The sequence below is a fragment of the Candida orthopsilosis genome (assembly GCF_000315875.1).
Source record: "Candida orthopsilosis Co 90-125, chromosome 1 draft sequence".
In the NCBI taxonomy this organism is placed as follows: domain Eukaryota; kingdom Fungi; phylum Ascomycota; class Pichiomycetes; order Serinales; family Debaryomycetaceae; genus Lodderomyces; species Lodderomyces orthopsilosis.
In genome coordinates, this window is record NC_018292.1 from 2078287 (window position 1) to 2093524 (window position 15238).

A 15238-nucleotide genomic window follows, 5' to 3' on the forward strand; every position below is an offset into this window, starting at 1 on the left:
CTCCAACCCTGACAAGAAAAGAGTTGATTTTTACGAACAAGTTCAAGTCTGGGCCTAGAGGTTGGCCTGATTATGTATTGCATATCCAAGCTAATTCAAATTCGATAGATTATAGGTAGTTTTTAAATATATTTCGTTGGGTTAAGACTATATTGTAGAATGGATTTAAATTTGTTACTAGTGTAACATTCAATGTTGCCAAACAATTGAGTGTTGCAAATATATTGTGTCATTAACACATTATTATAGTTTTTGTACATAGATCAATTTGTCCGCAAAAACCATTTGTATAGTTTTCCTATGATTAACCACTTAGCATTTTATTTGAATATACTGATACAACTACAAATAGAAGAGTGACCAAGAATGTCCCCGTTATTTTGTATTCAACCATACTTACAATTCACAGACAAATTATGGCTATAATATTAAAAGTAGTAAAGCATTCAAAGATCAAAGTATATTGTCGATAAGTCTCCAGAAAAACAGAATATAGGTGTTCAAGGTATGTATTCCACATTTGAACGCCAACGTTTGTGACTAAAGCTACTACTCAATGCACATCCTCTTCTAAATGACATCATTTAATATTTCGAAGAGTTCGCCCGACAGAGGATAAGCTCATCATTGCACAATGTATATTTTGTGCTGTTGTCTAATTTCTTGTAGTTTCTTGTCGTAATTTTTACAACTTCTTCGATGATCACTTCTGCTTTACCATCATCAAATATAAAGGTCAACTACAATAACCCACATTAGAATGAAGATATATGCAGCATCCGTTTTTACCTTTGACTACCTGAATGCGATTTTTGATTGTCATTACATTGCTTCGGTTGATCAATGCATCTAATGTTCCAAAATCAAAAAACCTTCCTTGTATTCGATACAAGGACATGATACCGACATATGCATGTAATTACCAAATTAACAATCATGCAAAGTACTGCGAGAATAGTACATTATACAAACCTAATACTACTTGTCTATGCAATAACATTAATTGGCTTGCATCAGTCCTTGGATGTTTATCATATGAAGGAAAATTAGAAACAAAGAGTATTCAAGGGGTCAAGAAATTTTGTCGAATAAATGGTGGAGTGGAATTGACCCAGGAAAGAGTAGGGATTGCCTATCGAAGGTATATTGATAGCGCGACAGATGCGTCATTGACAACAACACCAGGCGTCAGCATTATAGTCGATGAACCAATTTTATTGCTGTCGCTGGAAGTGCACCTATATAGAAGGGCTTATGAGAAATATCTTGGTAACTTTGATGACTCGATATACTACGGAACTGCTATATATGGATATTGGACAATTGTGCTACTACTCGCAGCCGTTGTTAATTGGGGAAAACTCATATTCCCTACCTGGTCAAATTCAAGTCTTCGAATCATTCAGAAACATGTAATTTTACCGGCGTTAGGAGCGAAATCCAAAGCTCAAACACAATCGTTGGGACCGATTGAATTCATCGTTCCTTCTCGGTTTGAAGCTTTGATTTTGGGGCTCTTTATGGTTTTATTGGCGATGTTGGCATTAATAAATACGGACCCCGTTGAAGGAGACCCAATTTACTACATCAAAAGCAATGCCCAGTTGAGATATGTAGTTGATAGACCTGGAATCATCTCGACGATGTTGGGTCCATTGGTGGTTTTATTTGCTGGACGAAACAACTTCCTATTATGGATCACTAGATGGCAACACGCAAGATTTTTAACACTTCACAGATGGGTGGCTAGAACCATGGTTGTGTTGGCTTTGATACATGCGATCGGTTACACGAGACTACTCGGAACATTTTACTAAGAGGAGATTAAAGCTGTGTATCTCAAAGCGGGAGTTGTTGCACTAGTAGCAAGCATTCTAATGTTGATTCAAGGTGTACTCTTCATTAGGAGACGCTGGTACGAAACTTTTCTTGTTATGCATATCGTGTTGGGTGTTTGCTGGCTAGTGGGATGTTGGACCCACGTTAATAAGTTGGGATTTGTCTATTTTTTCTACCCTGTGGCAATTGCATGGGGTATTGATAGACTTGCTCGAATTATACGCTTGTTATTATTTGGATATCCATTGGCGGATATTGAATTGATCACTAATGATTTGATGAGAATAGACATTCCAGTGCCAGAATCATGGCAGAATCGAGATAACATAGGATATGCCTTCATATATATTTTAAGAGCAAATTGCTTTTGGCAGTCTCACCCATTCACATTTATGCATTCAATAATTACTCAAAAGCGTATAGTATGCTATTGCAGAGTTAAAGGGGGACTCACAGATAACTTACGACATTACTTGTTATACAAATCAAATAATCACGCTAGAATAAGAGTAGGTGTTGAAGGCCCTTATGGATCATCACCCCCAGTTAATCAAACAGATCTGATGGTCTTTGTTGCTGGTGGTAGTGGTATATCTGGGATTTATCAAGAGGTTACATGCCGGACCAAACGCAATCAAAGAGATTTTGCCGTGACCGTCAAGTTGATTTGGATAGTTCGAGATTTTTCCTTCATTCGTTGGTTTTATGCCGAATTAAAAGCTTTAAAAGAGACATCGGTTATAGTCATGGTGTACATTACCGGAGTTTCAGCTCAACTGAGGGAGAACGGAGTTCCTCAAGATGGAGTGACAGTTGAAAAAGAAGTTGGTCATGAAATGGTTTCGCTACAACGTTCACCGAGTATGCCACTGTTGGATGATGTTGACCACGAATCAGGGAGAGATCTAAGTTTCATTGAATTTTTGTACGGTCGATTTGACGTTACGCGGTTAGTAATCACCAACATTGAAGAGTGTAAAACCTCAGTCTCCTTCATCACCTGCGGACATCCAAAGATGGTGGACGACCTTAGGGTTGCAGTCTGTCAAAGTATAAACAGTGAACCCGATAAAGAAATCCACTTCTACGACCAGTTAGAAGTTTGGGCATGACATACGTAGCTATTAATTATATACATTCTTTCAACACACTTACAAAATTTGCTTGTCATTATTTTCCTTTTCAATATCCTCAAACATCACATGGACAGAGGAGCCCAAGTATAATTCCAATGTTTTCTTAGTTGCAGGTATTATCCTACTCTTGACTAAAATCTCTTTACTGTCATCCTCTTGACTTAGTCTATCGTACGCTTGAAATCTATGGCACCCACCAAAAGCGAAGTAATATGTTTTACCTTTTTCTCTGATTTTGAAGACGTCAATTGGAGGTAGCTCGCCCTCGGTAATATCTTCAACTTTACAAGTGGCGGAACCCATGGGAACACCTTTCAAAGTTGAAACCATTGCATCAATCTTTTGATAGTCTAATACCGGTGGAATTGGTCTTCTAATTTCGTGTAGTGAAACGTATTCTTCTTTTAGTCCTCTTGTTTGAATAGACATGGTAATGCAGTGGTGATAATTTAATTCAAGCTATACGGCTGGATTGAATTAATCGTACTTGCGTGGGTTTATAAATGACTGCGAATATTAGTAAATGTCTTGTGTGCTTAATAATAAGTCGGTGCATCCATTATCAAAAGACCGATGCGCAAGTTCTTATGATGTAATTCTACATTATACACGACTCTCTGCATTTTGGTTGTTTATTAGTCAGATTTATCAATTGCATTAACTCCATATCGCGGTTTCGGAATAGTCAGGTTCGAATAGTGGATCTCATTTTTACTTTGAATAGCCACGTCCTATCCATATTGAAAAAGTATTGAGCTTGGTAATGATCCTCGCCGAAACGGAAATGGTAGCAAGAAAGGTTGCTTTTTTTGTTTCGCTTTTATTTTCCCAACAAAAGCAATCTATGACAAGCAACGCCATAACTTTAGTAATCAAGATGTGACCTTATTATTGAATTACAATTTCGACACCGATAAAAGCGTGAAGATGTCCTCTTCTGTGTTTCTACCCATAACTTATAAATACTCAATAATTCTATTGTGTGGCTTTTTTCCCTGACTGTGGATCATCGTTATCTAAATGATCATTGGTTAACACCAACACTCTATATGCAGTATTTCTCGTATCTCTTTAAACTTCTGGAAAATTTTCATTGATTCAATTTCTTTTTTTTTTTGTTTGGTTTATCTATTTGATCTAAACCTAACTTTTGCTTCGGACAACATATATATCCCACACAATCATTCCTCCTACATCGACTGCTAGCCAACTACAATCTAGCGCAGCAACAGCACAGCTTTGCATTCACCAACAAATGTGTGCAATTGCATTATACCTTTCCATAGTTTTGGGAATATTGTTATTCCCATTTCTCATACCCATCAGAACAAAGAATGGTACCCATCAGACATTGAAAAGGGTACTTAGTGTTGCATTTATTATGTCCTCATTAGCGGCAATAGCACCAGAGACAGCAAGAATAGGAGCTCCTTTCCACAAATATGGACAATCAAAGATTGCATTTTTCGGATGCAACTATCAAATACAGTTAACAACGGCCCGCTTTTGCGAACAGAATCGAACATTTGAATGGTGCTATTGTAACAACTTTAATGCTTTTGCCACCATTGCCCATTGTTACGAAGAAGGTCATCCAGATCAAACTGATTCATTGTTGGAAATGTGCCAACAGTACAATAGAACCATTAAACGCGACGCTTTAGTCCATGCAGAAGCTTATTATAATAACCATGCAAAGTCCATACAGGATATTCCCAACTTTCAGCCAAATACAATAGTCGACTTTCCAGTCAAGTTGAACACAACAGAGACATACATTTTCAAAAGTGCCTACAACAACTTTTTAGGAAATTTCGATTTGTCTGTAGATTATGGCGCATACCTAGTCCTTTACTGGGTCATTGTGTTCACTTTAGTTTCAGTGGGTAACTGGTCCAAAATTTACTTTCATGGGATAAACAAAATGTTAACCGATCCTTTTTCTAACTGGTTTAGAAAATTGATCTCGTTACCGGCAACCGGACGCACAAGAAAGACAAATGAAAGACGATTTGCTTACGTTTTGGATCTTTTGGTTCCAACGAGGGCAGAAACATTGATATTGACTACATTTTTGGGATTGTCAGTATATCTTTTGACAAAAAATATTAGCTATATCGAAGGCGATCCGTTATTCCATAGCAAAAATATGGCATATCTTAGATATTATGCTGTGCGAGCTAGTGTATTATCCAGCTCCATGATGCCCTTACTCATACTTTTTGGAGGAAGAAACAACTTCCTACAATGGGTTACTAGGTGGGATTACTCCACGTTTATAACATTGCATCGATGGATTTCAAGAATAGTCGTTGTGTTTATCCTCATCCACTCCTTTAATTATGGATTATATATGCGAATAAGGGGTTCTGAAATTCGACCTTACATATACTTTGGAGTAGCAGGAACATACGCGGGCATTGTCATCTTAATTCAAGGGCTCTTGGTGTTGCGAAGAAAATGGTACGAAGCGTTTTTGTTGATTCATATTATTCTCGCCGCTGTTTTTGTGTTTGGAGCTTGGATACATGTTGAGCAATTGTATTGTGTTTGGTTTTACTATGTGTCTGCTATGATTTGGGCGTTCGATAGAATCATAAGACTCTGTCGACTTTGGTCTTTTGGCTTCCCAGAAGCTAAGGTATATCTTCTAGCGGACGAAACATTAAAGATAATAGCACCAAAGCCACATGGTTGGGAGGCAGTCCCTGGAGGACATGCCTTTATTCACTTCTTGCGTCCAAGTTGTTTTTGGCAATCACACCCATTTACATACACAGCTACCGATGATGAGATAGTGTTGTTTATCAAAGTTAAAAAAGGAGTGACTCAGTCAATGTCCAATTACTTACAAACTCACAAGGACAAGTATACAAAAATACGGGTTGCCATTGAAGGGTCATATGGAGAACAAACACCGGCAGAGAAATACGACACCTCTGTGTTTGTAGCTGGTGGTAACGGAATTCCTGGAATTTATGCGGAAGCAGTTGGATTGTTGAACCGAAAGTCTAAGCAAAGGGTGAAGTTAATATGGGTAGTGAGAGAATTTTCATCATTGTTTTGGTTCTATGATGAGTTATTACAGTTGAGAGGGAAGGATATAGAGACCACTGTTTTTGTCACAAGACCAAATATTTCCATAAACGCTGATGATTTCCGCAGGCGTATGAATTCACTTGAAGCGGATGCGTTGCTGGATAGCAATGAATCAACATCATTACTCAAAACTCCCAAAAGGAGGTTGGAGCTGGGAGATAGTTCACTTATTGCATCCGACGATGAAACGGACTTTGACCAAAGAATCAAACAAGAGTTGGTACATATTACATTTGTTGAAGCTAGGCCCAACATTGATGACGTGGTTGCGACAAGTATCGAAGAATCAATGGGATCCGTCAGCTTTGTTACATGCGGACATCCCGCCATGGTTGATGATTTGAGAGCTTCGGTAGTTCGCCATATAAACAATGCCGACCGTAAACGAATCGATTATTTTGAGCAATTACAAGTATGGGCATGAGTTATAGATTTATAGAGATATTTCAAATTGCGATGATAATTGGATACAGTTATAGCACGATAATGTAGCACATCAACATAATAGATGATGTCAGTTATCCTCCACCAATTGTTGCCAACTTCTTGGCAAAAATATTTTACTTTTTTCCGAATTGACCTTGCTACAACATGGTGACAATTATGTCGTGTGGTCGCCTTTGTGAGGCGAATGAAAAGTTTAAACAGCAGAAGATTTCTTCAATCTATATTTCTCGGGGTAGAAAATCTTCAACGGCGTCAGAAGATAAGCTCCAATCAGCCTCATTGTAGAAACTTTTGCCGTGACTCCTCCATGCAGAAAGAAAACTTGAGTTATTTAAAGAACAAGTTTTACTAGTGTATGCTACAATGTCGTGTAGTATAGGAGTAATATAAAAATTAAAAGAACAATGACTTTTTCTCAATTGTTACTTCAAGCAAAATGCACCAAAGCTGCATCATAAATACAATCTGAATCACTATAATTAATATCATGAGCCAGTAATTATTGAAACAAAATCACCCCTTTAGCAGACAAGGCCTTAAACCATCAATAGTAGCACCAATCTCGTTTTGCAATGGATTTTCGATATGTATCAGAAGCCTTTTTTTTGTAATTTATCTGATTTAATGTTTTGTGTAATGTGTTCTGGTGATGTTACAATTTAACTTGTGGCAATGTTGCAGGACCAATTTATTTATTATTTGACCTCATATATTAGCAAACATTGGCATAAATGTAAGCCAAGAGTTCAGACAAAAAAAAGTGACAAACATAATAGATGATGTTGCTAATGTATCTCGAGCTTTTGAATATATTGGCCCTAGGAAACTTTGAGATGCAAATTTTTTTAACTGCAAAAACATAGTCAAAAAAATATAAAGGCTTGAAGTTTCCTAATTTTCAAAGTCGTTGCAATATAAGCTCACATAAAAGTTATATCTTTCCAATAGTCGTACTACATTTTGCTAAAGGCAAGGATGACATCAGTAGATAGCTTTAATGCATACGACGAATCTAGGAGTAACATCGACAACATCCCCAAAGATGAGCCGTTGGATAACAAAGACACTCAAAGTTTAGAAGAGGACGTGGAAGAAGAATTGAAAAACAAATCATACAACGAGTATGTTTTGATTACAATCTTGTGTTTTATGGTTGCTTTTGGGGGATTTGTATTTGGCTATGATACAGGAACAATTTCGGGGTTTGCCAACATGACTGATTTCATAGACAGGTTTGGACAATCTGACGACAATGGGGCAAAGTATTTGAGTAATGTACGAACAGGGTTGATCATTTCGATCTTCAATATTGGATGTTGTGTTGGTGGATTGATATTTTCCAAAGTTGGAGATATCTATGGAAGAAGAATAGGATTGATGTTTTCCATGGTTATTTATGTCATTGGTATTATTGTTCAAATTTCATCTCAAACCCAATGGTATCAAATTTGCATTGGCCGTGCTATTACTGGATTATCAGTGGGAACTGTTTCTGTCATTTCTCCCATGTTTATTTCCGAATCATCGCCAAAAGTGTTGCGAGGAACTTTGGTTTGTTGTTTCCAATTGTGTATAACTTTGGGTATTTTCATTGGATACTGTTGCACTTATGGTACTAAGCAATTGGAAAGCTCGGCACAATGGAGAATTCCGCTTGGATTGTGCTTTCTATGGGCTATTATTTTGGGTGTGGGTATGTTGTTTATGCCCGAGTCGCCTAGGTACTTGGTCGAGAAGAAGCGCATTGAAGATGCAAGAGCATCCATCGCAAAGTCCAACAAGTTAACGATTGATGATAAAGTTGTTAGCTTAGAATTACAGTTAATACAAGCGGGCATTGACAGGGAAGAATTGGCCGGTATTGCATCATGGAAAGAATTAATCACTGGAAAACCAGCAATTCTCAAACGAGTTTTGACCGGGGTTGCATTAGCATCATTGCAGCAATTGACGGGTAACAATTATTTTTTTTACTTTGCAACAACGATCTTCAAGGCAGTCGGGTTGGAAGATTCTTTCCAAACTTCAATGATTTTGGGTTGTGTTAACTTCCTTTCCACTTTCGTCAACATTTGGGCCATTGAAAGATTTGGTAGAAGGCTTTGTTTATTGATTGGTTCAGCAGGTATGTTTGTTTGCTTTGTCATCTATTCAGTCCTCGGATCAACTAACTTGTATGCAACAAGCGATTTCCAGAACTCACCTACGCATTTACCAACAGGCAGAGCAATGATTTTCATTACTTGCTTGTACATATTCTTTTTTGCATCAACCTGGGCTGGTGGTGTTTATGCTATTTTGTCAGAAACTTATCCATTGAGAGTTAGATCTAAAGCAATGGCAGTAGCAATTGGATCAAATTGGATCTGGGGGTTCTTAATCTCCTTTACATCTTCGTTTATCATCAACTCGATTCACTTTTATTATGGATTTGTGTTTACTGGGTGTCTTGCAGCCTCATTGGTGTTTGTTTACTTTTGCATCATGGAGACGAAAGGGTTGACGTTGGAGGAAGTTGATGAAATGTATTCACAAGGTATATTACCATGGAAGTCTGGAAATTGGGTACCACCATCATCCGAGGAAATGGCCACATCAACAGGTTATGCAAAGCCTAAACATGAACACGTATCTGATGCATAGAGGAATCAGTACGTTGTGATAGTAATTGGTTCTTAGCTACCAAGATAGAAGTAAATAAATAGACTGAAATTGCAATTTTCGATATGCAACAACCAGAGCTAACAGTGTTCTTTCGCTAAAATGTGATACAGAAGTTATTTCTCTGGGAGCCAGAGTGTAGTTCCTTCTTGGGAAATTTTGCAGATTTAACAACTTTCCCATTCCAGTCAAAAAGCCAATATGCCACTTTCTTTGCCTCGTAAAAAAAAGTTTGTTCAAACCCCAAAGTTGACATGATTTGAATTAGCCTTTGGTTATCAAAATATCGTGAGTTTGTAATACAAGGGATTGGCAACACAAGGAACAAACTGCTCAAACTTCCATTTTTGGGTGACTTTAAAAATTTTGTCATTCTAAGCAACATATCACCTCTTTCTTTATGAGATGGAACAAAATTGATCACAAGGGAGCATGAGATCAAGTTGAATTTCTCAGAATCATTTGCTGGCAATGGTCGCTTCATGAAATCTTGTTGTTCAATGGCAGGATCTTGTGAATTTAAATCTATTTTGCAAACCGAGGAGAATACGCCACTAGTAGAAATAACATTATGAGGACTTAAACATCCAATTTCCAAAGCAGTAACATTTTGCAATTTTGATTTGTACTTGTCATCTTTCAACCACTCGACTAGCTTCTTTGATGAATCTCCTCCTCTTTTGCCAGTTTGGCCCTGGGTCGATGCGGATTGATAAACATGTATACCACCCCTCTGATCGATTTCTGAATCAATTCTTGCTAGAATTTTAATCAAATCAGTTTTAGCTAGTCCATTTTCGATTCGGTATACTTCATTATCACTGTACTTGGATGGAACTTTAAAGCTATTGAATTCTGTTTGATATAAGTTGTCTTTCTTCAAACTCTCGTAGTTATGGTCATCAATGGAAGTCATATGGGTTCCTAACTTTGTCAAAATTGCGTGTTTATTCTTTTGTAGAATATGGAATCGTCGAATTATTTGCCTAGTGTGTTCCGGCTTTAAGGTCTTCTGTTTCGTTAGACCTTTCTTTCCTGTAATTGACGTAGATCGCGTGAGCAAGCCTTTCCTTGTTTTCTTTGATCTTACCATTGTACTCGATTACTACTTATGAGAAGGTAATCGTGCAATTCTGCAAGTGTTATTGGATGGTTCGAACCTTAAAAAGCTAACGTTATAGAGGATATGTGCCAATTCTTCTCAAGTGTGTCTAGCATTTTGGTTTCATTTTTGTGTAAACAGAATTCAGATGAGATGCAGAAATGTATTTTTCAATTTTAACCAACATTTGAAGCTAACAAACCAGTTCAGCACATACTCAACATGGCAAATAATAAATCTAATAAGAAACAAAAGAAAATATCAAGCAAGGTATCAAAACCTAGGAAACCACCTACCTTGAAACAAAAGCTTAAAAAGGAGTCCAAGGTTGTCAAGATCAATGATTTGGCCTGGAAACCCGTTGAGATACCAGACAATTTAGGTGATTATACGGGGTTTTTCGGTTTAGAAGAAATTGATGGGGTTGATGTTGAAGTCGTTGATGGGAAGCCACAGTTTGTTGTGAAAGACGATAAGGAAAAGGATGTTCAGAAAGAAAACGAAGAAGTGGATGAGACCCCAGCCCCGTTGGAAGAGGGAGAAGACGAAGAGGACGAACTCATCGACGAAGAGGAATTCACCGGATTTGATAATGATGAGGCTGAAGAGGATATCTCCAAAAGTGACATCCTATCAACTGAATCTTCTGACGAGACAAAGGAGAATGAAGGATTGTCCGAACTCAAACAGAACGTCTTTGCTAACCTTGATTTACCCATGCCCGATGAAAATGGTATCGATTTGCCACAATGGTCTGAGCGTGAGCTTGGTGTATCCCTCAGTCCGTATACTTTGAATGGTCTCGCCATTTTAAATTTTACCACCCCAACGCCCATTCAAAAGAGAACCATACCAATTGCATTGGAAGGAAAAGATGTAGTTGGAAAGGCAACTACAGGTTCAGGTAAAACATTAGCCTATGGAATACCCATTCTTGAAAAGTATCTACAGTCTTTAGATCAAGTTAAGCAGAATGTCAAGGAAAAGAAAATCAATCATCCCAATGGTGTCATTTTCACACCAACTCGAGAATTAGCTCATCAAGTGGTTGATCATTTGAACAAGTTGGCTCAGTACTCACCACTTTCGGTGAAAGGTATAGTGAGTGTTACTGGTGGTTTGGCAATACAAAAGCAACAAAGGTTGTTGAAGATGGGACCAGGAATCATTGTGGCTACACCAGGAAGATTTTTAGAATTGTGTGAAAATGATCCCGAATTGGCCAAGAGAATGAGTTTGACGGATATTGTAGTATTGGATGAAGCTGACCGATTATTACAAGATGGTCATTTCGAAGAATTTGAAAAGATTTTGGAATTATTTGGCAAAAATAGACCAAAAAATAAGAACATCGCTTGGAAATGGCAAACATTGGTGTTTAGTGCTACATTTTCTCGAGACTTATTTGGTAAATTGGACAAGCAACAAAAGCCTAAAATCAAGAATCAAAAACAACAAATTGATGGTAATAGTTTAGTACAAAACGATGAGATTATAGAGTTATTGAATGAGAAATTGAACTTTAAGGATAAGAAACCGATCTTGATTGATGCAAACCCAAAGGAGATTGTATCTGGTCAGATCACCGAAGCTTTAGTTGAATGTGGTGCCACTGAACGTGATTTGTATTTGTATTACTTCTTGTTGATGTACAAAGGGTCAACTTTGGTATTTGCGAATTCAATTGATTCAGTAAAGAGATTGGTGCCATTGCTTGAAAATTTGAAAATTCCGGCATTTGCAATTCATTCGTCCATGGAACAAAAACAAAGATTGAGGTCTTTAGAGAGGTTTAAAGCGGCGCTTGAGAAGAATGAAACAGCTGTATTGGTTGCATCTGATGTTGCTGCTAGAGGGTTGGATATACCTAAAATTGATCATGTTGCTCATTATCATTTACCAAGATCGGCTGATGTGTATATTCATCGATCAGGAAGAACGGCAAGAGCAGGTAGAGAAGGTGTGTCAGTGATGTTTTGTTCTCCACAAGAAGCTTCAGGTCCATTGAGGAAATTGCGTAAAATAGTTGCATCAAATGCTGGTAATAAGAGAATAAGTGCTCATAATGATGTCAAATTATTACCTATTGAAATGGATTTAGTTTCTCAGTTGAGACCAAGAGTTGAATTGGCTGGGAAATTGGCTGATGCAAGAATATCATCAACTGCCACTCGGAAGGAAGATTCATGGGTCAAACAGGCAGCTGAAGACTTGGGGGTGGAGGATTTACATGATTTGGATGAATTTGAGGATGACATAATAAAAAAACAAAGAAAAAGACAAGAAGGTAAAAGGTTGACCAAAGATCAGCAGAATAGATATAAGTATGAGTTGAGGGAATTGTTATCTAGACCTATTAGAAAGAATAATCGGAGATCATATTTAACTAGTGGATTGCAAAACTTGGCGCATCAAATGGTCACCGGAAAGCACCACGAAGACGTGGTTGGACATGAAAAGGTCAATGCATTAAACGACTTGCAAAAGAATGGCAGTAAGATTAAACCGGTCAGTAACGAGCAAAAATCGAACAAGGTGGCCAAATTAAAAGAAGTCAAGCAGGCCAAAAAAGACCAGAAAAAAGAGGCAAAGCAAAAGAGACAGCAATTAAAAAATGGCAAATAGGTTCTTCTGCGCCCTCTTTTCATCTATAATGGGTTGTATAATTATTGCTTCTATATAGAATTACCAGCAAATTTCTACACGAAATTTTTCTCAGATTAGATAAAATCATCATCATCGTCATCATAGTATTCGTCTTCCTCTGAGTCTTCATCGGCCAATTGATCGAAATTGACCTTGTATCTCAATATAGCCCCGACACCACCAAAACCTTGTACGAATTGTGCACCTTCGGATGATTTATCAGTAACGAAGTCTAATTCAGCACCAAAATTCTTGTAATTTTCGGCCAACCATTCCAAAAACGATTCTTCTTTAACAATTTCCATATCAATTCCGGTCTTTTTATCTTCTTGCCATGATTTATCTGGTAATTCTGGGTTGACGTGTTTTATTACTTCTTCACCATCAACATCTTTCAATGTGTATCTTACAATGTTTAAATTCTCATAGACAATGACTCTTTCGCAAGCACCCAAATCCAATGCTTTTAATGTATCTTCTATCCCGTAACAGTATTTTCCTGTATCTTGACTAATTTCTTCGAAATATTCATTCAACAATTTCTTTTCTTGAACAAATTTAACATTGGCTAATGTTTCTGCCGATAACTCAATAGCTTGGTTGAATCCATTTTCTCCTCCATATGATATATCAACAATCTTGATGACTTTTGCTTGTAATCTATTATCGAATAAATCAGATTTATTCAATTCAGTTTTAAAATCGGCCGAACCTGCCAAAATTAGACCCTTGACATTGACTTTATCAGCAGTTATGAAATTTTGTACTGCTACTTCGGCAACTTTACGAACATAATTGTGTCTTTTCTCTTCTCTCAAACGAGAGAAACGAACTGCTGATTGACCACCTCTACCGTGCTTCTTTGGTAAATCCACCGTGAACTTGTGCAATACTTCTCTCGTGTTACCACTAACAGCTCCGAATAAGGCTCCATTACCATCCATGATGATGAATCCAAATCTATCATCATTTTCCAACAATTCATTCAATGCTTCAACGTGGAATTTGTTATCACACAAGTAAAGTGATGTATTAATGGGTTTAAATGGTTCAAAATCAATATTCAATTTCTTTTCTTTTCCTTCATCAGTTATAACATCACCACAATAAACAACTAAACCGTTTCTAGGTACAGAATTGTACAATTTCAATTTTTGTTGTGTTGACGTGATGGCAGACAAGACTGATAACCTATTAACTCTTGATTTGATATTTGATGCAGTACCATATTCTTCTGTCAACATCTTTTGTATTAATGAAATTTGACCTTTTGGTGGGATAACTAATGAAATCATGGAAGTACCATTACCTCTAGCCATTTCCAATGACTTGATCAATTTCTTGACCTTCCAGATTTCAATGTTCTTTTCAGCTTCAGATTCTTGATTTGACATTGCTAAGTGTGTAATGTATTACCTATGGATAACTGCCTCTGTAGTGAAAACGAGGTCAAAATATAAGGGATGTACAAGATCGATGAAGAACAGTAGAATGACTACTTTTGGTGAGTAATTTTTTTTTTTTTTCAGTTTCTGTGCTGTGTGTTCATTGTTACAAAAGCTGAAGAGGAAAAAAAATTTTAATCTTTGAAGTGAGAGAGTGAGAGATGATTGAAGCTTGTGTCGTACATTAATATCCGTTAAGCATGATAATCACGTGTAGAACCATAAAAGTCATCAACATAAGGATTACAACAAATTACAAGCTGTTTTGCTTTGTTAATGTTCTACTGCAGACTTGAATGAGTGCTTCTCTATCTACCAATTGTCATTGAAAGGATGAATTCTTACCATTTCTGTCATATAACATTGGCAATAGCTCGTATTACCTTGATCATAGCCAAAATCACCACGGCCAATTCTACCAAAGTATGCAAGATAATGATAGAGCCTAACCGGTTCTTAACAGAAATATTGCTCGACAAGCGTCTTTTCATTGCTAAATGCTGACCAACGAAAATAAATAACCCAGTTCCAACGATTATTGAAAAACCAGGGTCGGGATTTAAAATACCCATTGAACCACCAAAACTGATTATGAATACATTTGAGCTCTGAATTTTATCCAAGAACGTATTTCTTTCTTGGGTGGTGGTTTTGTTAGCTGTATCATCAACAATGGGGTTCAACTCAACATCTATTTTTTCGCTATTGTGGAATTGTTTCTCCAAATCTCCTTCATTAGAGCAATGGTCTTCTTTTTCGTAATTTGCACTACCCTGGACCATGTAATATTGTTGCAAGGAAAGCAATTATTGAAGCTTCACAGAGTAATAAATTTTTAGTCGACAAAAACATATTATTTAAGC

The 15238-nt window shown here is 37.2% G+C and overlaps 9 protein-coding genes across 9 annotated transcripts; 5 read left to right on the forward strand and 4 right to left on the reverse strand. All coding sequences in view use genetic code 12, as the record gives it.

Annotated features, from left to right (window-relative positions):
• Positions 1-803: 803 nt before the first annotated feature.
• On the forward strand, positions 804-1817 carry CORT_0A09400 (hypothetical protein; the record flags this gene model as incomplete). The annotated part of the gene is made up of 1 exon (XM_003866715.1): positions 804-1817. The coding sequence occupies one exon, from the start codon at positions 804-806 to the stop codon at positions 1815-1817; it is 1014 nt and encodes a 337-aa protein (XP_003866763.1).
• A 60-nt stretch (positions 1818-1877) lies between these two features.
• CORT_0A09410 (hypothetical protein) lies at positions 1878-2951 on the forward strand (the record flags this gene model as incomplete). The annotated part of the gene is made up of 1 exon (XM_003866716.1): positions 1878-2951. One exon carries the CDS (start codon positions 1878-1880, stop codon positions 2949-2951), a length of 1074 nt encoding a protein of 357 aa, XP_003866764.1.
• Positions 2952-2990: 39 nt separating this feature from the next.
• On the reverse strand, positions 2991-3404 carry CORT_0A09415 (sulfiredoxin; the record flags this gene model as incomplete). The annotated part of the gene is made up of 1 exon (XM_003866717.1): positions 2991-3404. The coding sequence occupies one exon, from the start codon at positions 3402-3404 to the stop codon at positions 2991-2993; it is 414 nt and encodes a 137-aa protein (XP_003866765.1).
• An 826-nt stretch (positions 3405-4230) lies between these two features.
• Positions 4231-6498, forward strand: CORT_0A09420 (Fre9 protein; the record flags this gene model as incomplete). Its single annotated transcript, XM_003866718.1, has 1 exon — positions 4231-6498. One exon carries the CDS (start codon positions 4231-4233, stop codon positions 6496-6498), a length of 2268 nt encoding a protein of 755 aa, XP_003866766.1.
• Positions 6499-7496: 998 nt separating this feature from the next.
• CORT_0A09430 (hypothetical protein) lies at positions 7497-9164 on the forward strand (the record flags this gene model as incomplete). Its single annotated transcript, XM_003866719.1, has 1 exon — positions 7497-9164. The coding sequence occupies one exon, from the start codon at positions 7497-7499 to the stop codon at positions 9162-9164; it is 1668 nt and encodes a 555-aa protein (XP_003866767.1).
• A 115-nt stretch (positions 9165-9279) lies between these two features.
• On the reverse strand, positions 9280-10275 carry CORT_0A09440 (hypothetical protein; the record flags this gene model as incomplete). The annotated part of the gene is made up of 1 exon (XM_003866720.1): positions 9280-10275. One exon carries the CDS (start codon positions 10273-10275, stop codon positions 9280-9282), a length of 996 nt encoding a protein of 331 aa, XP_003866768.1.
• Positions 10276-10506: 231 nt separating this feature from the next.
• On the forward strand, positions 10507-12909 carry CORT_0A09450 (Mak5 nucleolar DEAD-box RNA helicase; the record flags this gene model as incomplete). The annotated part of the gene is made up of 1 exon (XM_003866721.1): positions 10507-12909. One exon carries the CDS (start codon positions 10507-10509, stop codon positions 12907-12909), a length of 2403 nt encoding a protein of 800 aa, XP_003866769.1.
• Positions 12910-13004: 95 nt separating this feature from the next.
• Positions 13005-14324, reverse strand: CORT_0A09460 (Erf1 translation release factor 1; the record flags this gene model as incomplete). The annotated part of the gene is made up of 1 exon (XM_003866722.1): positions 13005-14324. The coding sequence occupies one exon, from the start codon at positions 14322-14324 to the stop codon at positions 13005-13007; it is 1320 nt and encodes a 439-aa protein (XP_003866770.1).
• Positions 14325-14728: 404 nt separating this feature from the next.
• On the reverse strand, positions 14729-15157 carry CORT_0A09470 (hypothetical protein; the record flags this gene model as incomplete). The annotated part of the gene is made up of 1 exon (XM_003866723.1): positions 14729-15157. One exon carries the CDS (start codon positions 15155-15157, stop codon positions 14729-14731), a length of 429 nt encoding a protein of 142 aa, XP_003866771.1.
• Positions 15158-15238: the final 81 nt, after the last annotated feature.